The sequence below is a fragment of the Oreochromis niloticus genome, linkage group LG15 (assembly GCF_001858045.2).
Source record: "Oreochromis niloticus isolate F11D_XX linkage group LG15, O_niloticus_UMD_NMBU, whole genome shotgun sequence".
Classification (NCBI taxonomy): Eukaryota; Metazoa; Chordata; class Actinopteri; order Cichliformes; family Cichlidae; genus Oreochromis; species Oreochromis niloticus.
Window position 1 is genome coordinate 3,046,524 of NC_031980.2, and position 22,551 is coordinate 3,069,074.

General features: G+C 41.8%; 1 protein-coding gene across 2 annotated transcripts; it reads right to left on the reverse strand.

Annotated features, from left to right (window-relative positions):
* Positions 1-550: 550 nt before the first annotated feature.
* On the reverse strand, positions 551-1,948 carry LOC102078915 (uncharacterized). 2 transcript variants are annotated; one of them, XM_013268780.3, is made up of 4 exons: positions 1,813-1,948; positions 1,676-1,731; positions 1,325-1,588; positions 551-1,240 (listed from the first exon to the last, which is right to left on the reverse strand). In XM_013268780.3, the coding sequence occupies exons 1-4, from the start codon at positions 1,836-1,838 to the stop codon at positions 744-746; spliced, it is 843 nt and encodes a 280-aa protein (XP_013124234.1). In that variant the 5' UTR covers positions 1,839-1,948; the 3' UTR covers positions 551-743. The 2 variants fall into 2 exon arrangements, with proteins under 2 accessions (XP_013124234.1, XP_005449849.1); XM_005449792.4 differs by having other exon boundaries at positions 1,325-1,465; positions 1,813-1,947.
* Positions 1,949-22,551: the final 20,603 nt, after the last annotated feature.

Here is a 22,551-nt window from a genome sequence, read left to right on the forward strand (position 1 = left end):
CATTAGGATTTGCTTATTAATGTCCTTTATTCGTAGAACGGCAAACTGCGAGCAGCCTCCTAGATGAGTTTACAAATGCATGGGATACAAGTCATCAGACGACTGATAAGCAGCATACATCTTTCTGCTGGGTTTGAGGTAGTTGTATGCAGTTGCATTGAAGTTTATAAGCTGATCTGGTGTGGGCTGAAGTGCACCATTAAGTGCACATAATGCATGATTCTAATAAATCTGCATGTTCAAGCTCAAAAGCTTTGAACCATCGGTTCAAGTGTTATGAGCATCTAATTCTAGGGGTGTTGTAGAAAATGGTTAGACGAGATGCTTTTAGCATTTGCCCCATTAAACAGCTTCCGTCATTATTGGATATGTGAACTCGTATCCCCAATGGCCTTTACATGTTTCTGCTGAAATTTGAGTGGACTACAAACCATAAATTTAGAAATCTTAAGTGTCATTTCAAGTAATGTCTTTTGCCATGTCAAGTCATTTAGATAATGCTTGTACTGAAAGAGGGTGGAAAAAAAAAGAAAACCCCATAGAGACCACAGTATTTGGGAATCAGATCTTTATTGGGCAACATTAAAGTTGGCCTTCAGAGTGTCCTCAGGGTTGCCATTGCTTAAGCTGCATGCACCTGCTAAGATGCACAGGCACGGCTGCTCAAATCAACCTGGCTGTGAGTGGAATCCTTGCAGACCCACTCCACCGCGAGGCCTGGTGTCGTCCAGCCACTTCACAAGCTAGTGTAGCCAGCTACTGTGATACTGCTGCGCAGACTGGCTTGGCTGCGTAAGGTCATCAGGATCAGAGCTGGCAGGATGGTCCTTTATGTAATGCGTGTCATGCGTTTGCTCACTCCCCTGCTCAAAACTGGTGCTGTAGTGAGTGACTGTGCCCGGAGGATACTTGCCAGTAAAAAGCATGTAGTCCAAAAGAGGGTATGCAGACCATAACCCATCAAGGTCTGATGCCAGAGGGTCACTGAAGTCCTCATTGAAACCTTCAGCATCAGGATAAGACCCAAAGCCTTGCGTTTCAGTTTCAGATTCAGAGTTGCCATGCTCAAAGGCTCTCTCCACACGAGACAGTTCGCCTTTCTGGAATACAGGAGGAAGAGGGTCTGGTGCTCCCACATAGCTGTAACTCAACAGCTCGGGTTCTGAGGCGAACATGGGTGCACTAGGAGGTGGAAATTTGTCAGATTGAGGGCTGGGAGGCATAACTGCCCAGCTGAAGTCTGAGCACAAATGTTAAAGAGGGATGTTAAGTATTATGGCAAGCTTATATTAAGAGTTCATTTCTACATGTCTGTACTAGTTACCTTGATTTAAGCCCAGCTGAAAACTTGGTTGTGTCAAATCTGCGTGGGAGTCACTACTGTATCCTGAGTATGCAGACGCAGGATAAGCAGAGCTGTAAGAGCCGCCTGCTGATCCACTCTCAGCACTACTTTCAGGGTGATCTGAATTTGGGGCAAACCAGGAATCAGATGACACAGGCACAAACACAGCAGAAGGTACTTCCCAATAAGAATCAGCAGGAGATTTAAAGTAACCACTGCTGGAGGTGATGTCAGGATCCCTACCTGCACAGCAAGATAAGTCATTAGTACAACTTTGAAGCAGATTTTTAACATTTGGAATCAGAAATGTTGAGACTTGTTGAATTTTACCTATTTTTACAGGGTAGCTGTAACTAGCTCCACTCAGCATGACAAGCAGCAAAGCACTGTTGACATAGAAAAAGTATTAACTACAGCAACTTGGCAGAAACTAACACCTCCCTCAGAAAATATAACCACACACTTACCCTACGGCAAACCAAACACCCATCATGTTGAATGAGTTGCTTTATAGCCACTGCTGCCCTGTCAAAGCTTTATAAATGCTACAGTGACCTGCCCTGACCAATCAGAGCATAACGAGTTAACAACACACAGCTGCACAGATAAAGGCGGAGCCCTCAACCTGAAATTTAAGATTGTCCAGTTGCAATTATTTTGTTCAGTGCAAAATGTTTTCTTTACATACAGTTTTGTACCTCACTACGTGAATGTGTTGGTTCAGTGATTTTGATTGGTCACTTGTTTTATCATGGTTTTCGTGCACAAGTAATTCAGCAGCATGTCCATACTGTAATGGGATGGACATTGTTTAGGATTCCTCAGAGTCTTGCGTTGTTAAAGATAAATAACATTTTAAAAGACAAGAAAGATGTTCTATGCTGGTGGAGCTAAAGTGCCAAAAGGCCCGTCACACGGCTCCCTCGGAAAATATTAGATTTCCGAAAGATTTTTACGGCAAACAAATCATCGGCGCCAACCGAAAACTGGGGTGCAGCAATTTGTTTTCTTGTCACAAAACTTTAACTCGAAGAACATATCCTGTGGAAATTGATAAACAGCGCAACTATATGAGAAAGCTCAATGCATCTGATAGAGCACATCCCTTCATTAAGATCTTATTCCTCCATACCCAGCTTGAGACTGTGCCAAATGTGCCGCGGTTCTGCATTGTGACAATTTCCGGCTCTTCAGATGTGTATTTCCTGGCTTTCTAATCAGAATGTTATTTTGTATCTCAAAAGGGGCTCCATTCAGCCCAACATTAACAACCCTCGTCTGAGATAATGTGGATGCTTCGGGCCATAGGCCACCAGCTGCATCCACTTGTCAGTCTTTGGTACAGATGCCCTGTCTGTCTGCTGTGCGAATGAAACTCATGGACTAAATTGGCACTTATTGTGCAGAATCATTTTATGTACGCATTTTAATGTGCCTCATCCAATTCCTTAACACGGTTTAATTTTATCTGCTGACAGCTATCTCGGATTTTAAACTGATTTAAATAGAAGGCTCCTGTCCCACTTGTAATTTATGTCTTTGAGTGGCCAGTGGAAGCCACGTAGAAACGTTATGGATCTTTGGATTAAGCTCAAATACTCTCAGGCAATTTAGTCAAATCTGCTGTATTTTCTGTGCATCATATTAGTTTCTCATACAAATCAAATGAAGAGAACTCAATTATGATGGATCAATAATTCAGCATTCTCAATTATGCTTTAATTGTAAGAAGCAATATCATCCAATCTTATTGTGTGGATAGGTGTTGTTGCTCTGCAGAGCTTTAGCTGATTGTTTGTATGAGATTAGGGCTGTGTATCAAGGAAAAGATCAGGCAATGTCACAGAGCCTTAGATAGCCGGCAAGTGATGCGCATAGACACTCCCGCAGACACTCGGATACACTCCCAAATACACACAGACTCTTAATGACATGAACACATAACATAAAGCCAAATGCTGCCACTAAAATTTGCATGGTGCTCAGTAATGCATTAGTGAACATCACTTGGCAATCTGTTCATACGGGCTTAATTGGATTTTAATACCGCCTCTGATCTTGTTTTCTAATTAACGGCGGTGGCTGGCAACCAAGCAGAACCATGCACCCAGCAACACCTTTGATCCCGGCCATATGGAGTTCCTCCAAGCACGCCGGGGATGTAAAAATCCCTCACCTAGACGTGGGCGAACAACAGGCCCCCGTATCAAAATGGATGGGGTGAGGAAAATGAAGGAGGGTGGAGAATGGAGGAGTGCGGCGAGAGGGTGCCGAGGGGGGTGGGGGCCGGCTCGGCGGCGGTGGGGGCGGGCAGTGGCATGTGTCATCCACACATCCTGGCGGCATTGTTATTGATTAATTTCGCTCACGATCGGTTGTGATCACAGATACATAAAACATGAGAGGGGGGACTAAATGCCTGTACACCTTATCATCCCCGCTGCCATTCGACACCCCTTCCTTGCTACAGGGAAATGTCAATAGCTTTTCTAATCTGTTTACTTCTCCCCTTGTGGCCACTGCTTTATGCTTTTGATGAAGGGCTGCCAAAAATGTGTCCTTTTTTTACCCTTGCTTTTGCTGTTTTGGCAGACAGAGTGTGGGTATTAAACTTTACATCTGCGTAGTCACCTCAGCTGTCACGCCTGCTATTTTGCTATTTATCAGGAGATCACTTATAGGTCCTGTACCATTTTAAAAGTGCCGGACTCGTGGTTTTTCTTTACGTCATCAGCCTGACAGAACGCAGGCAAAAGCCAACCTGGATCCTTTGCAGAAAAGGGACAAAAATCCAACAAATGGCCACCAAAATATAAAACACGCCACAAAAACCATGTCAAAAATTGCACCACAAAAGCAAAAGCAGACAAGAAAGAGAGATGCCGTGATCTTGACCCTACCAGTATTATCATCTAATCACTATCATCTGTATTGCATGTTTTCTGTTAGTGTAATTGAAAGACCATAAATTCTTTTGTGAATTCTAACGAAAAAAAGCAATTATATCCCTTGGAAACTGCTGGATATTTGACATGTGTGAAACAGTAACTACAAGTAACATCATAACAACACTGCGGGGAAAATGAGCTTTTTCAATCATCTGTTGAAGAAAAATTTCAATGTTATTCTGCAGACAGAATTAGACCCCTTCCCTCAGAAGCTAGAAATGCCTCTTTAGCAGAAATCACTCATTCCTCATCAGCTTGCTGAAAATTTTGACCACTCTTACATTCAAAATTCCTTCGGTTGTGAGATTCGTGAAAGTTTTCTTGGATGTACTACCTATTTCAAATCCTCCCACAACATTATGATGGTATTAAATCTGGGCTCAGGCTAAGCCATTCCATAACCTTTCAGTCCTTCTTTTTGAGGTATTCTGTGGTGGATTTGCTTGTTTGCTTAGGATCGCGATCCCGTTGAAACGTCGTCTACCATTTCAGCTTCATTTTTCGGACAGATGGCCTCAAAGTAACTTCGAGCCCCTCTCGCATGATGCAGAAAGCGTAGCCGAATCAGTGCCTGCGTGCAGACCTGTCCTCGAGGCAGTGAAGCAACCCCAAACCAGAACATTTTTGGAGAGCAAAGACATTTTCCTGGCACATTTTCCATTTCATTTAAATTTGGGCAAACTCTTTGTGTAGACATTCAGCAGAGGTTGTCAATAGATGCACTTTGACATCAGTAGTTGCAAAAGTTACCCGCACGTCCTAGAGAGGTTTTGAGTCTCCTTTTAGGTTGAAATTACTGTGCAGGCCAGTCTTGGAATTACTGGCAGTCATTTAAAAAATCTTCACCACTTGGAGATGATTTTCCTTACCATGGACTGATTTATTCCCCCAAAAAACCTGGAGATCTTTTAAAATCCCCTGCCAGACTCATGGGCATCCACAACCTTTTTTCCCCCCCGAAAGCTTTAGAGAGCTCTTTAGATCCTGGCATGTTGACACCACACACTTCAATAGCAAAGAGAACAGCAGACCCAAGACGTCTGAGGTTGACCTAGCTCCCTAAGAAAGCTGTACCGTTGGCTCCGGAGCTGGAAACCCTGATAATTTTATGAATTTGAATGTGTGATAAAAGCAGGGGTGCTTGTGACATGTGATGTTTCAGTTTTGTCTATTCTTTCATATTATTATGAAAATAACAAAAAATGCCAACAATCTGTAATTTGTTTGAGGATCTCATCTGTAGATATGTTTGTTTCTTTTTAAAGAGATTAAGACTTTCCTGAAAAACTGACATGGGATGTACAAGCAAATGTGTTTTTTCACATGACAGATTAGATCTTTGTAACCATTTTATCAATAGCATCTCATTAAAACATGCACTGCACTTTTATGTGGAGGATTTTGACTCGTGTGCAGGATAAATACAAAGTGAGCAAATTAACTTAGCAACAGGCTACTAGCCAAGCGTATTTAATGATCACCAATATACCAAAACAGCCAAAACATTAAATACAAACCTATAACAGAATAGCCAGTAGTACAGCTTAATAAAATGAAATAAATATCATAAAATAGAGCAAATGTCAAACATTACAAATCTAGAAAAAAGACAATAAAGGTAAACATAACATTTATACAGTTATTCATATAAAAAAATAGCAAAAAGATCCATCCATCCATTTTCTTCCTCTTATCCAATTCAGGGTCTCGGGGGGGATGGAGCCTATCCCAGTTGCCACAGGGCAAGTAACACGATGCACCCTGGAGAGGTTCTCAGTCTGTCACACGGCTCGCACAGAGAGACAGGCAACCATTTACACTCCCATTCAAACCTGCAGCCAAATTCAATTCACCAGTGTTCACCTAAATTCATGTCTTTGGACTGTTGGAAGAAGCCAGTGTACCCTGAAAAAGCCCACGCAAGCACGGACTGAGCATACGAGCAAAGAGAGGCCCCGACAGGCTGGCGGATTTCAGCCGAGGACCTTCTTGCTGTGATGCGATGGTGCTAACCACTGCGCTGCTCTAATAAAGTGACAACAAAGTCAGATAGCGCAGTAAATTCACCAAAGCAGAATAAAAGCGGCATGCTAAATGCTGTTAAAAAACAACAAAACAGGCACAGCAGATGTCAGATGACGTTCAAGTGGCTCAAGAATATCAGCGTTAAGTGTTGTGACATTGCAGGGTTGAATTAAACTCTTAACATGAGAGAACAGATGAGTCTCTGCTACACAGATGTGTTGCAATGTAAAGACCCAGAGGGCGAGGTATGGGAGATTTCCTGCATCTGTCCAATACGGCAGCAGAGCTGAGTCAGTCTGTCAGGGACAGTGCTCTGCTGACCGTCCAGTAGGTGGTGCAGGGGGCGGTCAGGATTATCCTGCACTCACTCATAATCACCCCCATCCTGATCACTTTATTCAGACACACTATTCACACTATACACCTTTAGGATAATTTGTCAGTGTACAAGTTCATCCAATAGGGTTACAGCTGTGATAAAACTACTGAGAAAAATGGTGTTGCAGGATGTATAATTGTGGTAACTAAGGGAATATTTGGGAAGCTGGCTGCGGAGAAGTTTGGCCTCTTAATGCTGGGAAAGTGGGGATTTTAAACCTGAACCTAAGCAAATCTTGTCTGATTAAGAACAAGCAAAATCTATTATCTTACACTTATCTATCATTTATCAGGTCTCTAATGTGTCACAGGACGACATTTCACACTCACCTGCACACAATAAAATAAAATAAAGTAAAATTTAAAAAAAGAGTTTCTTCCGGTGTCATAAAACCAGTGTTTGTTTTTTTTAGTAGGGCATTTCAGCAGGAATATCAGAGGGCGTAAAAACTCGTCTGACTGGTAGGAGAGGCCGCCATTATTTAGTTTCTATGGGTTATTATAGATTTGACATCAGGTGAGAGTAATGATAATACATAAGACAATATGGCAGCCAGCCATGCATGGTGATGCTGGTTAGTTCAGCAAGCTGCCATTTTACTGCTGTCTGACAGAAAGAAGCTAATTAACTATGCATATTAATTAAAAAACCTGAGATCTATAACAGGTGATTGACAACCGGAGGTGGGGTAGGGGGGTGTTTTTAAAGGGTGTCATTTTTTTTTCCAAACTAGCAGAGTGTTTTGTGTAAGTTTAGATTAACACGCCCGGTTTGAAACAATATCATTAGACTAAGGATCGTGATTCCTGGATAAGTGTTGATCACGGCAGCAGCAGCAGCAGCAGCTCTGATTGAAGACTGTTTAAATCCACACAGGCGCTCGTGCTGCTGTTTGGCAAATCGCTCAGACACTCTGACATCAAATGGCCTTCTGCAACAATGGCAAAGAAGAGGGAAGGCCTGAAAGTCCCTGCCAGTGATTTCAACTAAATAATGATGCCTTTTACATGGTGCTTGTTTGTCCTTCACAGGGCAATTATTTGAACAATGTGTATATATTCTTTTAAAGAGGGCTGTGACATATTGTGCCCTGGATAATGACTAGAAATGCATTAAGACTAAAGTGGGGTTTCTAATGAAGATGGTTGACAAGGTCTGAAGGCCTTCTTTTTCTCTTTATATGGCACTCTTTCTTTTTTTATGAATAGAGAAATCCTTGCCCTCCCTAAATTATCAAATTGTCCTTCGACCTTAGCGTATCACAAAGTTTCTCATCTTTTTATCAAAGATGCTTTCGAGCGCACTGAATGTTGCCTTTGCTTAAGTGCCGCATTTGATTTAAAAGTCCTTTCTTTTAAAACGTAATGGATGGCAGAAGTGGAAAGTGGTGGGAAACAATCATATGCTAATGTCTACCTCGTGCTAGCGCTGCTGTACGTGTGCCACCTCGACGTGAGAAAAAGTCAACAGAGAAAGCAACTGCAAGCTCTGAACATCTCACGCGCTAGAAATTCATCGTTAGCCTATTTTTTTTAAACAATATTGTCTTTTCATCGCTTCCACGAATACTCCACCATTTTTGATGTCACGACGGTGAGTATTACACGACGGTGAGTATTACCACTGTACAGTTTTCATATTCTGCCACAACACCAATTCTAAGTGTTGTATTTTCTTTAACATCAAATAGGCTCCTTTTTTGGAACTTGTTCTGAAATATGCAGAGTGTACCAGAAAGAATCCTCCAAATTCAAAAGGCCATGTTTCTTTAAATTAATGGACATAGAAGCTTGTGATAAATTTTTTGAATACATGGCCGAATAAAGTTTTATATACAAACCTTACAATGTTCACAAGTTCTCATTGTGTCCGTCTCCAGATGTACGGCATGTGTACTTTCGCGAGCATGTCTGGAGTCACTGCAGCCGCTGTTGTTGCGATGCTACCTACCTGCAAGCCCGTGAAACTCCTGAATCCATTACCCCCGGCTGCAGAATTAAAGCACTTTTTGATACACCTTGCATATTGATTGCCTGAGAATTGGGATCTAAAAAAATCTCAAAAAAATAAAGATTTGCTTCACTCGCTGGGCCCACGTTCTCATTATGGGTTTGACAGCGTTTTTTTTTTTTTGACAGCGTTCCCTGTTTGGGGAAGGCCTCGAAGGGGACTGGCGGCGGCTCCCGTGCCTCGCAGATCCCCATGTACTAAATAGAAGTGAAGAACTTAAAGAAAAGGGGGCGGAGGATGGGGCACGTAAATGAGAACGAGCAGCTTGCAGAACTGGGGGGACCTATATAGATGAGAACCGGAAGGAGCGTGTTTGGAGGTGTGGTCCAGAAATTCAGATACTTTATCTCCAATTGTGCAACAAAAACAGAAAGAGGAAAGTGCTTTTGTTTTCAGCTTTTGTTGCTGAAAAAAAAGAAAAAAGAAATAAAATCTTGTTATCGAATGTAGCAGAGGTTAGAGTGAACTTGAAGCCGGCATTTACTCAGTGGATTACAGAATTGATGGCATTATTTCCATAGATTAGTAACTAAAAACTAGCTGGTCTTTGGGACAGTGGTAGTGGGGAAGGGCTTGTGGAAACTGATAGTGGTTGAGAGGAAGGTGTCTTTTTGCAATTTTAAGGTTGTGCACATTCCAGAAATGTATCCAATTGGCATCATCTCATTAAAAACATATTTTAAAGGATAATAATTATATTAAAAAAACTTCTGGAGTAATAAACAACTTGGTGTTTAGACTCTGATGAAGCTACATAACACAACAGAGTCCAATGACGTTGGGAGGTAGGTCAGGACTTGGACGAGGATCCGTACGTGCCCAGGATAAATTGGCGACGGGGGTGGAGGCAACTGGAATGAATTAAGCGAGGAAGAGCGGAAGCGATGTAAAGGATAGCCTAACAGCCCGAACACCCTGGAATGCAGGCAGATGAGTGAACACAGATCTTCCTTACTAAACTTAACATAAGCTGCCAGTTCTCCTGACACGACGCACAGACCTGTCAAAAGGGTTTTTTAATGTGATATCAGTGAAGGTGTTTAATTTAGCTGACAAGAACAAAGGAGACTGCTGATCGGATTAATCAAAAGCTCAAAAAACAGGCACGCTGCGTGGATGCGAAAAAGAGATTTTATATTTAAATATATTAAAACGGTTAAATATGTTAGACTATAGTTGCCATTAGAATAAGTCCCTAAATCATCTCAGTTATGCCACTATGACTTTTTTCTCCCCCTTATATCGTCCGACAGTATTTGATTGATCTTTAGAAAGGGACTGAAACTGAGGTCTGGATACAGCGGCGTTGTCAACTCAGAGATCAAGGTTGTTCAGGTATAAAATACCTGAGGCTGCACTTAAGAATACACAGAATTAAAGTTGCCGCTTTGAGCCGACTTGCCCCCGCAACAGCAGAGCTCAGTTTGTAAATCAAGATGATAATATAACCATAACATGATAATTGTGGGATAGTGAGATGAAACGGGAGCAGATTTAAACTGATCCCAGGCTTAATCACAGACAGTAAAAGACAGATGAAAACACCCACATGGGATCACCTTTAAATTTCTGCTGAAGATAAATGTAGTGTACTCTGCAATGTTTTCTGTGTATAGTACATATGCATTCTGCAAATACTCCCGTGTGTCTGAGTCAAAGTCATGACCTAATTATGGGTTTCACAGGATGGACAAAAAAAAAAAAAAATATTCCCTTCTCTCTTCTTCTCACACACTCACAAGCTACAACGTCCGCAGTAGTGTACACACCCATTGTACTTAGCCCAGAGAGATTTTGGCACAGATACAATAACCAAAAGGCAAGTCACATCAGCAATGCAAACTGTCCCTCAGGTCAAAAGTGATCAACATCAGTGAAATACCGCGGTGAGGCACAGACGAGCAGTTGGATTCACTGGAACGAGACACCCTGCTCAATCATCGTTATGAAACAGAGGGTCATAAACAAGCATTCAAGCGTAATTTTGATTTATGCCATGTGCCTTTTATTAGCCGTTAGCGTCAAGCTGGAATTTCATGTTCCGTCCCTATCCGTCCTCCTGTTAAGAACCTCGTGCAGCCAGGAGGAGGAAAAAAAAGCAAAGTTTTAGTAAAGCTGCAAAGTGAGCATTGCACAATGGTATCAGCAGTGTTGTGCCAGCACCGCGCAGGTTGTCTCTCATACCAGAGGAAGGAATTTCTAAAGAACATGGTCAAGGCAGAAACCCTTTTGTCACATGGCAATTCACTCCTTTTCTGCCTGCCGTCAAAGAGGAGATTAAGTTGTCAAATGCATGTCCTGGTCCAGACTGGTCTGTTGAGTGGATATTCTCTAGTCTGATCTCTGCCACTGCTAATAGACAGAGCTCAAAGGGGAGCAGGGAGAACAGGGGAGGGAGAGGGGTAAGAAGGCTTTAGGATCACTTTACCTGGATTCGGCAGTGTGGCGCTGGTGGATTAGTGCCCGGGGCTTCATGGCACGCTAGTCTGCAAACACCCTATAACACTCTATGACAGGTAAAAACCACACACACACACACACACACACAGGCTAATTTAGAGCACAAGCACAGCAAGCTGACACACAGTTAATGGCTCATTTTGCACTTAGGGTCACTTCCAAATGCACCTATGCGCCGTATCCTTGCACATGTGCAAACATATTAACATCCTAACACATGAAAAAAAGGAGAAAAAACACCTGCAATCTCTAAAGCGTCACTCTAACTCAGCCTTACACAGCATCATCCAAGATAAAACAACTACTCTTAATTTCAGCGGCTTATAAAACTTATTTCTGGCTTCGGTACAGTTGGGATGCCTCACATAAACTTTCTTCGACATCCTAGAAGCTCTGAGAAGTCTGTTCCCGGTCTGATACCACTGTGTAAGGTCACTCACTCATCCAGAACTGCAAAACCATAACCCATAAAGGAGAAAATACAGGTTGTTCTTGGCAGGGAGGAAAGAAACCCGCCACAGCTTCCATCCCTCTCTGCCGCCTCTGCCTGCTCTCCCCCCCAGTCACTACCTGATGACTTCTCCATCCGTTTTAATTGGTAATTATTTTGCGGGGTTTAATGCCTTTATTCAGACTGTCAGTGTGGAGTCAGGAGAGGAGGATTAGGTGCCCCAGGGGGACGAGACACTGGCACGGCCAGGACAGCTCATTTTTACACGGGCAGGGGAGGAGGACAGCTCATCTTTGATCCGGTTGGGGCTTCGCAGGCCAGAGGGGTGACAGCTGCACTTTCTTTAGCCCACATTTGAATTTGAATTCTATCTTAGGATGCAGCGCGCCGCGGACTTGGCAGGGCAGTGGGGTAATCTGCTCGGCACAAACGCCCGGGCCTTTTCTTCCTGTGTGCCCTCGCAGAGATTGGAGTAATTAAAGTTAAATGGAATGCATTAAAAACTCACTTGTGCCGAGGCTGTGGCGGCCGTGCCAACAGTGAATGGGCTGGGGCTGTCCTTTTACGCCGCTCTAATCCTGCGGAATATATGTGTGCCCCGTGACTTTGATGCTACGCTACCAAAGCATCGGAAACGGCTACCAGTGGAGCTACAACTGACTGCTGGCTTTCACCTCAGAAGAACATCTTGGAAAGCAAATTCAGCTGGATTCTGACATTGGCAGGAGGTTGGATGGAATCAGCTCAGGGAGGCTATTAGCACTTTCCAGACATGTCACTTTCAAATTGCTACGCTTTGATGTATGGTCTATTTAAATACCCACACGCTGCCTTTCTCCTGACCTGTGGTAATATTTAGAGTGAATCCTGACTAGCTGTCCATAAGTAGCACATAAAGCACTCGTGCTGTCAGTTGTTTCAGAAAAGGTTGGCCTGTACATGCAGAACAGCGTTCGGTGCCAAAGAAAATTGCCGGCTTTACACATACAACTTTGTTGAAGAGATGGGCAACTCCCAGGTTTCAGCCATTTTAACGTGGACAGTAATTGGGGCAAACGACAAACCTGCTCCCATAGCCGCAGTGAGCCAGACCTGCTCTACCAGGTAGATGTCAAAAGACTTGAGGCATCAGACGTGAAGATAATTGTTGCCGCCTTTCATTTCAGAGGAATGTGGACAGAGACGGGGGGGGCAGGCAACAAAACTATCATCATCATCTTTTCCTGGCTTTGTGTGGGATCCTTGAGCCCTTTTAAAGGCAGAAGATAGGACACAGGGAAACATAGGGGTGTGGGAGGAGGGGGAAATGGGAGAGGTGATTTTTGGGGGGTGGGGGAATGCAGAATAGAGCGAGTAGCAAAGACGCCAATCAATGCACGGAGAAAATTCTTGCACACTCATTCGTTAACTTTGCGGTTAACTGTCAGAGGCATCGAAAGCTAATTAACAAACACATGAATCGACAAGTCAGTAGTTCAGTCGGTGACTGGGCTAACTAACGCTGCAGACCACACAAAGAACTCCCTGGCCAGGAAAAAAAAGTCAGAGGAATGGATTGTGCCAGCAAACATTCATTACATGGATGTTTCCCAGGTTTCACAATAAATGCCTGAACCCAAAAGCATTCGCCAGTTTGTCTGATAACACCGAGTGCTACACCAAATATTTCCTGTTAAGCCCATCAAGGGACCAAGGGGTATGAACATGATGGCTACCCAGTTTTGACATTAATATCTGACATTTCATGTAGGATCATTACTTTTTTGATACCAGACAATAGTTTGTCCAAAACACGCCAAACATGGCAAGCCAAAACTTGCACAGAGCCAAATTTTGTGCATTGGGAATTCTTGGAAGGGCAAAAATTCAAAATGACACTGACTTCCACAGTTTTCAGAACTTCCAAATTTGAATGGCCTTTACCTCACCACAAGCTTTCATGACATCCTGCCTGGCTACATCAAACATCTCCCTGCTCCTTTTTTTTTTTTTCGCTATTCTTTTCAGTGTTTGCTGTAGCCAAGGATAAAATGCCACTACTGGTTAAGGTGTCAACATTGCCTCTATGATAAAATTTGGATGGGATAAAAATGTGAAGGCTGGAGCGCTCGTTGCATTTCTGAGGTTCAAGTAGGAAACCACAGTTTGTTTCATTTCATTTCATTGCCTGTAATCACAATCTTTACTTGCCATAAGGAAACATATTTAAGTCAGGCCTGCTATAGTCAAAAGAAGGCTGATGTCTCTATCTGCAGTAATTCATATTTGGCAGCGAAGCGCTCCATGCACATATATGGAAAGTTTAAGAGGCAGCAGCAAGACCCAAATCACAGAACAGTCCAGGGATCAGTGACAACAGAGGTGACATTAAATCAGAAACAGCATGATGTCGAGGTGGGTTGCAAAGTGGCTTGTGCAGCAACTGTGGGCAGGCTAAACCATATGAGATAGCAAACTGGATGTGGAGAAGCCTAACAGCTAAGTTATTAGTAATGTGAACTGCTTAATCAAATACTACGCTTGATTTGTTGCATAACCTGAAGTTTTCTTTTTGGAAATTGGACCACCAAAGCTTATCAAATTGTATATTTTAACTGATAAAGAAGAAACGGAAGAAGAAGCTGCAAGGTTGGATCAATCCACTCCACTGAGCTGATGGGTGGGACTTAAGGTGTCAAATAAACCATGCACAGGGACAATACTATTTAATATTATCCTTTATGTCTGCTGAAGAGATAGTGAAGGAACACGCTGGTCTGCTTTTAGTCTGAATTGCTTACTAACTTTTAAAGTTAGTAAATGCAAAACTGTCTAATATCAAAGAGGTATAATATCTAATATGAGGCTGAGGTGACAGGCCAAACTGATCCTTGGCTGAGTTCAGAGACTGCCTAGCAACCTATCTGTAATGGACCTCCAGTAAGTCCTTGGATTTATTCATGCAAACCTGCGTTTAGTGAACAACCCACTCTACCACCTGAGCCACAGCTGCTCTTGGGTGTTCTTGTAGTTTGTTGTACAAAAAGGAGATTTCAAAATAAATTTGCATATATGTTTAAAAACTACTGAGCTATAAATGCTTATAATGCATTTTACTGAGATTATCATGAAATGATTACTAATGTGCTCTACAAATTCAACATATATAAAATGTAACCCTTCCACTAATAAATCCGTCTTTGATCATTGAGAGGAATTGATAACATATCTTTAATTTCTCTTGGAGAACATGTGTTATTTTAAACTCAGTCAGTCTCCTGTTCTTGTTGCCTCGAATATATATATATTTTTTTTTATCAAGAACCTAAATTGGATTTTCCAAGACAGCTGATCTGACAAAGTCTTCAGGCAGATTAGATGAAAGATCGGCAAAGAACGGGGATCCAGACACACTGAACCCACAAACCAGACAGACTGACAGACCATAACAGAGAACGAGGCAAATGCACAGACCAAACAGACAGACAGCCATCTCAACCTTGTCCTGCCTTATTGTACACATAGGTATACCCATGGATTTGAACATCGCAGGTTACAATCAAATACCTCTGCGATGCATACGTCCCCTCTTTAATGGCAAAATCGGGTGCCATCATTACAATCACACCGCTATTGTCTGTAATAAACAGGCGAGCTCGCGCTGCTTCGGAGGAGGGATTCAAGTGCCTGTTCACTTAAAAGTGAAAAGAATCCCTGAATAACTAATTAAAAAGAATCCGAATACCAGTGTAAGACCTTGGTTTATACTTCTGTGGATTTGATTAGTGGTGATTTGTATATTCGCTGACAGATGCTTGATGTTGGTGAGATAAGGGGGAAAAAAGCCAAAGCTTTTGGCTGAGAAGCCCTATTATTCATGGGCAGAAGTTGAGTGTGTATTTCCATTAGATGTGTGAAGGCCTCTAAGGTCTAAGAATGCACTTTAATAGATACCTGTCAAATGTAATTAACTATGTTTTTCCTATATCATACACTTTCCCATTGCCTCCAGCCAGAGGCTCCACGGTGTGTTTGTGTGTGTGTGTGTGTGTGTGTGTGCATATGCAAGCACACAGGCATATGTGTGTCTGTGTGTGAGAGAGACAAGAGTCTGTCTCAGTGCCTTTTGCCACCCAGCGATTGGAGACAGTTTTAATTGCAGCATGACAACCACAAGAAAGGACCAGAAGCCCCATAAAAGCCAAAGCAAGCTGGCAGCTGGCCCACAGAAGAAAGCTAGCCATGCCATAATTACAGGTAAAAAGACCTCTAGCACTGTAGCTCAGCACCGTGTTTATTTGACACCAATCATGCAACTATGCAGGTATCCCAACAATAACGTTCTCTGTCCCGACAGGACTGAGGTGCCTCCGAGAAAAACTTGGACATCACCGGCAATCAAGGAATGTCTTGTGGCTTGGAGGCTGAGCCCTCGTCAGAACATGAAAGCGAACAGAGAGACCTTGATTTTAAAGAGCTCAGATGAATTCACCAGCGCAATGTTACATTGTTCTCAGTCAGCGAGGAGCCTCGCATGGCATCAATAATTCATTTTACAAGGCTCACTTCTGCCTCCAGTGAGCAGGTCGATTTAAGTGTTTTGATATCCTTGTCCAAGGGTGAAACTGGCTACATTAAAGACACATTAGCGAAGTCGGTGACACTTCCAGGTAAAGAGGGACTTCATTCTTGACTGAAGCGGGAGCAATCGCCTTCTGTACTATCATAGCAGGAATTCTGAAGTATATCACCGTCTTTTTCCTGCAGTTACCGAGAATTTGGTTACACAAGCAAATAGATCTTTTTAGCCTACCTACAGGAGGAGCAGGATCACGTCTCGAAATGATATGGGGAGGAGGAAAAGGACCCCGGGGTGCTCCGTACTACACATTATAAAGAAATGTGTTGGTGTTAACCAGGGACCCTCCTTTAGCGTGCACTCGAAAACATTTTAACTGCGCTCACCTCTTTCCATTCAAACTCCGGTGTTAAGCAATCGCATTGGTATTCTGCCAGTGCCAATACATTCGCTGTGTAAATCACAAACACTTTAGAGACAGCATCGGTCTCTATTTGGAAATCCAGACCCCAGCACATAAATCTCACCTCTGTAAGTACTTAACGAGAGCACAATGTGTGTTTTATGTGTTCTTTATGAGTGTGGAAAGGCCACATCTTGAATGACACTCACTTCCAGAGCTATTGGAGGGGGGGCCGGAGAGAAGAAATACGAAAACGTTTTACAAGCTCATTTTCTGTAACATATGCTCACTTTCCACTTACAATGAGTTTGTGTAAAAATACTCAGCAACATGTTTCCTCTTGCCGTTTAGAGGAGTTATTCAATCACTGACTCTCCTATTTACTTGCATCCTGTTTGTGGTGATTTACTAGTTAGGTAATGACTGTCAAGGCTATTGGCTGCTAAAGTGGTGGACTGGGGCTCAACCGAAGGACAGTGTTAATCACAGTATTGACTTTCTGACAACGGTGCCACAGACTCTTTTGTCATTAAGCCTGGGCCACTAGGAACAGCTGGCAAAGGCAGGTCACATGACCCACAAGTTCATCCTATTTTTATTCTTTAATTCTTTCTTTTTTTTTTTTTAGATTTTTTAGATTTTAAATATGTAGATGAAACTTTTTGGAAGAGGAAGTTGGTTTCATTTACACTATCCCTTTGTTCCCAGGGGAGCGTACCACTTTAAAACATGTGGCGTCCATCTGTCTGTGTATTTTGCAAATATGTCTACTGTCAGACTGAATAGGTAAAGATATTAGTTTGCAACCAGCTCTACAGTTGATATGAAGTGATGATAATTCTGGGCAGTTAAACTCCGCACTCCACACATTGTTGTCTATAATAAATAATTGGTTACTGCCAATATCTATAAGAGTTACAGCAACTGAAGCAGGAAGGTACAACCATTCCAGGCTCTCCATCTCACTTTTTCACAGCACTGTTACATGCATTTATGCAGGTTTTCACATTTTGCCTCCTGCAGTGGCAGGAGTGGGTCTGTCTACTGTGGTTGACATAGGCAGATATGCAGAATGCAGATAATGTTAAGGCCCTGGTTCCTTCGTTTGCTTCAAAGAACCACAAAGAAACAGTCAACCAGTTCTCACGTAGGACCTCAAATACTGCTGTTTTGGCCGATAGCAAGGGAGATGCACACACAAGGTGTCCTCTGGCATTGTTGTCCTGACAAACTGTTGGCGGCTATATACAGTATGCATTTGAGTACATGACAAATATAGACACACCCTAAATGTCTAAACAGTACATGCAAACATTCTCAGAGACTCTGACTTACTTAAATGCTCCTACTTTGCTGTTATTTTGCAATACTCAACTATGCATTTCTCAGCACACACACACACACACGCGCGCGCGCGCGCACACACACACACACACACACACACACACACACACACACTTGTTCTCTCTCATGACTATAAATTAGCATATCTAGAAAGTATTTCCTGGTAAGTAGAGCAATGGCAGCTCTCAGGAGAGGCACAGACACAGATAGAAATTTGTATTAAGAAGAAGAAACATCGAAGCAAAAAAAAAAAGAAAAAGAAGAAGAACAAAACCTCAGTACACCATTACTTTAATGATTCATCATGTTCAAAGGAAACGTATTCATAATTCTACTCCAATAAACAAGGGAATGAAACGCTGGTGTAAAGTGCTTTTCATTTGGTGCTGGCATGCAGCAGATGTTTGCTCTTCGGTCCTCTTTTTGTCTTGTCTTTAACCACATTTCCTCCATCGAGTCTTCTAGCCATTGCGCATTTGCACCTTTCCTCCCGACAGCTCAGTACATGGTAGGTTCATGTTTGAAAGGCTACAAGCCCCCGGAGGGTGTCAACATCATTACCCTTGAGTGCATCAACTCGACCCAGAGGGCTTTCCTAGTCTTTACATAACCTGTGACCTCTGGCTGCTTTGGACACTCCCTCTCTGTGCGCCGTTCGCTCTCCAGATTCTTTCGTGGCTTTTAGGGTTCAAGTTCACCATCAGCGCAGCCCAGACATGTTGAGACTATGCAGGACTGAAGCCAAACAAAGATACATTTTTTTAACCTGCTGGCAATTTAGTCTCCAAAGTACATAAATTAAACAAAAGCAAATAAAACATGATCACAGATTTTGTACTTATAACAGAGGGTGTCATTCTTCTGCTTCTTCTTCGGCAATCCTAAAATGACAATGAACATCAGCTATTGTGTGTGTGTGTGTTCTTTAAATTATAACAGCAGCATTTGAAAAAAAACCTGTAGATCTTGTTGCAACTATTCTGGGCTGTTCATAATGTGCTTTGTGTTTTTATTAAGGTTGTCATGCTTAAATTGGAGGAGTGGGCGTGACCCATGAGCTAAAATGAATTTAAATGTTTTAGTCTTTTGAAAAGTCAAAGTTCAATCAACAAAAAGTTTAGGTTCATGTTAATTTCAGGTGTTAGAATCACAAGATTTGAGACTATTTGAGGCATTTTGGAGCTTTTTTCAGTGAGACCACATGATCTTTAATAGCAGATAACATGTTGCTCTTTCTGAGCAAATTTCTTATTCAAGATGAAAAAGGGACAAAAATCTCTAAGGCTTAAAAGTTAAGGCGTAAGTGATTTAGAGCCCCACAGTATATGGTGATATCAACAATATATCAGATGTGGAAGCTGTTCTGTTTAAGGCTACCTAATACCCCTGTAGCCTAATAAGCACTGCATCAAGTGACACCACTGACACCAATGAAACCAATGATACCATGTGTACAAGCTGGATTTGCTTCAGGATCCTTCCTCTCCTCTCCACGCCTCCTTCTGTTTAACGCCTGATTGTTTAAGTGATAAGTGACTGTGATGGATGGCCTGAGCTTTGTGTAATTATTGTCCTGGTTATCATTGTCACTGCTGATAGCATACATCACGGTGTCCCAGCCCATTTTGCATGTGATAAATAACCATAGTCAGAAAAATACATTCAAATCATTTGTGAACAGACCCCTGGAATGTAAACACATGGGCAGGCTAATGGAGGGTCCTGGTAGGTACGAGAGTGAGTGCTGATGGTTTGAAATCAGGACCATTGTGCCATGTTTTCTGGATTGTATTGTTTTTACTGTCTATTTGCTGGAGAATGCCAAATGAGCAAAGCAATGGACAGGAGAGCCACACACACTAGCTTTCTATCAGCTCAGAGCTTTACTCACTCACTGCATGTCCTAGCTTATCCATACAAAGCTTCTTTAAAAGAGAATCCATTCATTCATTTTATACACTCTTTCAGAGACGATTAGCTCATTCTGGAGGTCTATCATGCATCTGTGATACTTGACAGTCCTTAGGTGATGTAATCTCTGAGGATGATTTATGGATTATGGCAATTAGTGTTCAAATAAAGGCTATTATTAGAGATAATTTGCCTTTTACAAACGACTGTGTGCAATCTAATGCCTTTTTGAAGATTTACATAGTATGTGTATGAATACAGTATCCAGTGCAAGATAAGAAGTGACACGAGGAAGTTTGTGTTTAATCTGCAAAGATATCTAGATGTTGCTTTGTTGTTATTGGACGGGTGTGATTTCACCTTTCTTTTAGGGCTGTGTCATATCATGTCATCTGCAGTAATACTGGTCTAATTATTTGCATGATATAAAAGTGTCGCGATATCTTTGCTATGGCGTTTACATTCGTAGACAAGCCCAGTCATGTCTGAGATCAAGAGCTCTGTGCCAGCTTCCCATGATGACGTAGTGCCTAAAAATGGAGCTACATTAATAGCTTCCTAGAAAGACAGAATTTCAATCTGGAACGCCCCCTCAACTCAGGTTTCCCATTCGGAAAGTTGGAGCAGTCCCAGCAACTCAGAATTAACAGTATTAACAGCAAGTATTATGATGTAACGCTAGTGGATACATGAATGGATTTACCTCGCTAAGCACCAAAACAAATCCTCTTTTTCCTTGCTTTTTCTGAAATGTCTTTTCTCAGTTCTGACATGCAAGTTCCAGAGTGTCTCAGGCTACGTCCACACGTACACGGGTATTTTTGAAAACAGAGGTTTTCCGTTTTCGTTTATAAAAAAAATACCGTCCACACGTGCAGTTTTTGAAAAAATATCTCCGTCCACATGTAAACGCTAAAAACGAAATGTTGGCCAATCAGAAGTCTAGAACCCTGGGAGGGAAGGAGTAAACAGGGTTTTGTGCCCTCACAAAAACTTAAGTACTTCTGAAAAGTTTTTGTTTTTCTGGAAAGGCAGTTAATTTTGTGTTACTTTTTTAAGTGCCTTCATCATTTCAAATGTTAATAACTAAAGACAGTATTTTGGCTGTTGTGTAGACTCACAATTTAGGAATAAACAAAATGCATACAGCATACCTAAATTTAAAATTTTAATCAAATTCAATCAAATTTTTTAAATTTTAAATTTATTAAAAAGTAAATTTATTCAAAACCGACATCGGGAATTTAGGTTGTGAGAAGTTGTAGAAGCCATGTCCAAAGTTCACTCCAACGCCTCTGTCTCTCTAAATGGATGGACAGTAACTGCATGTGTATATGTAAGCGTGTCAAAACTGCAGATAGTAAGATGAACAGCAACAGTATTTTGTCTCTATCCGCCATTGTAGAAATTAATCTCATGTAAACTATAATGTGGCGCACAGTGTGATGTCAAAAATGGCGCAGACCTTTGACGTTGTGTGAGTCTGGTAATAAAATTTAAGTAAATCTCATTTTTTCTCGTCCACACCTAAAAGCAAAAACTGAGGTTTTGAAAATCTTCACCCTGGCAGGACTTTTTAAAAATCCAAAATGCCGTTTACATGTGGACGAAAGGCTCAAACGCATAGAAAAATCTGCGTTTTCAAAAATACCCATGTACGTGTGGACGTAGCCTCAAACACCTCGAAACATGTATCGCTAGCAGCAAACGGAGGACAGAAATCACTGCTGCAGTTATATGGTGGAACAGCAGCTGGTGAAAAAGATGAAGCCAAGATACAACATCGCAGGTAGAAAACATCTTTTTTTGTTTTATTATGTGACAGTATTATATAGATTCTTGACAAGTCACAAGGTTAAGTAGCTTTATTTACTGTTTAGCTGTTGTAATCTTACTTAAAATTAATGAGCACAGTTAATTTTACTTAAAGCACTACCTATGGTACTTTTGTCCCTACATTTGACTTGTGCCGTGTTACTGAACATAATGCTGTTTCACTACTATTGCTCTACAAAGCTTCTGCTGGCACCTTGATTCAGTACATTCACTTTTCAAAATCAGGAAGTGTGTCACTGATGACAGCAGCACATTGAAGATGCCTTCATTTACGTACACTTACAAGCGCTGGTGCCTGCAAGTCTTATCAAAACTATCATTATTGCAATTTTCTTGAAATATCACAATATAATTTTGAGGCTACATTGGCCACCACCACTCTCTGTTATACATTTGCATATATTTAAAATAATATAGTAATGAAAGTTTCTTCCAGTTTTAAATTTCCCACAATTACATGAGTCCAGAAAAGTCAATATTCTTTGCGCTCTTCTTTTGCCTGGCTGCCTGTGTCGAGCTCTCATTCTCTCCCAGACTAAAGGAACATGACCTCTGACCCTGAGGTAAATGGCTGACTGAGGTGCTAATTGGCCATGTAACAATAAATCAGATTGTGATATACTGCCATTTAAAATGTGAAAGAAAAAACCTCATTGTGGTCTAATTGCCGTTGCCAGTTCTTACTCTGAAACTCACCTTTCACCCAGAAGGTTTTCCTTTAAGCATTCTAACGTCACGTTCATTGAGATACATTGTGATCCTCCACAGATTGTGTTTTGCAGACTTGTTCTGTTCTTACCTGCACTGTAGTGAATAATTACTCTATAATTGTGTAATTCTGTTTTGTATCACTAGACTTGAAATAAAAGTTAAACACATAC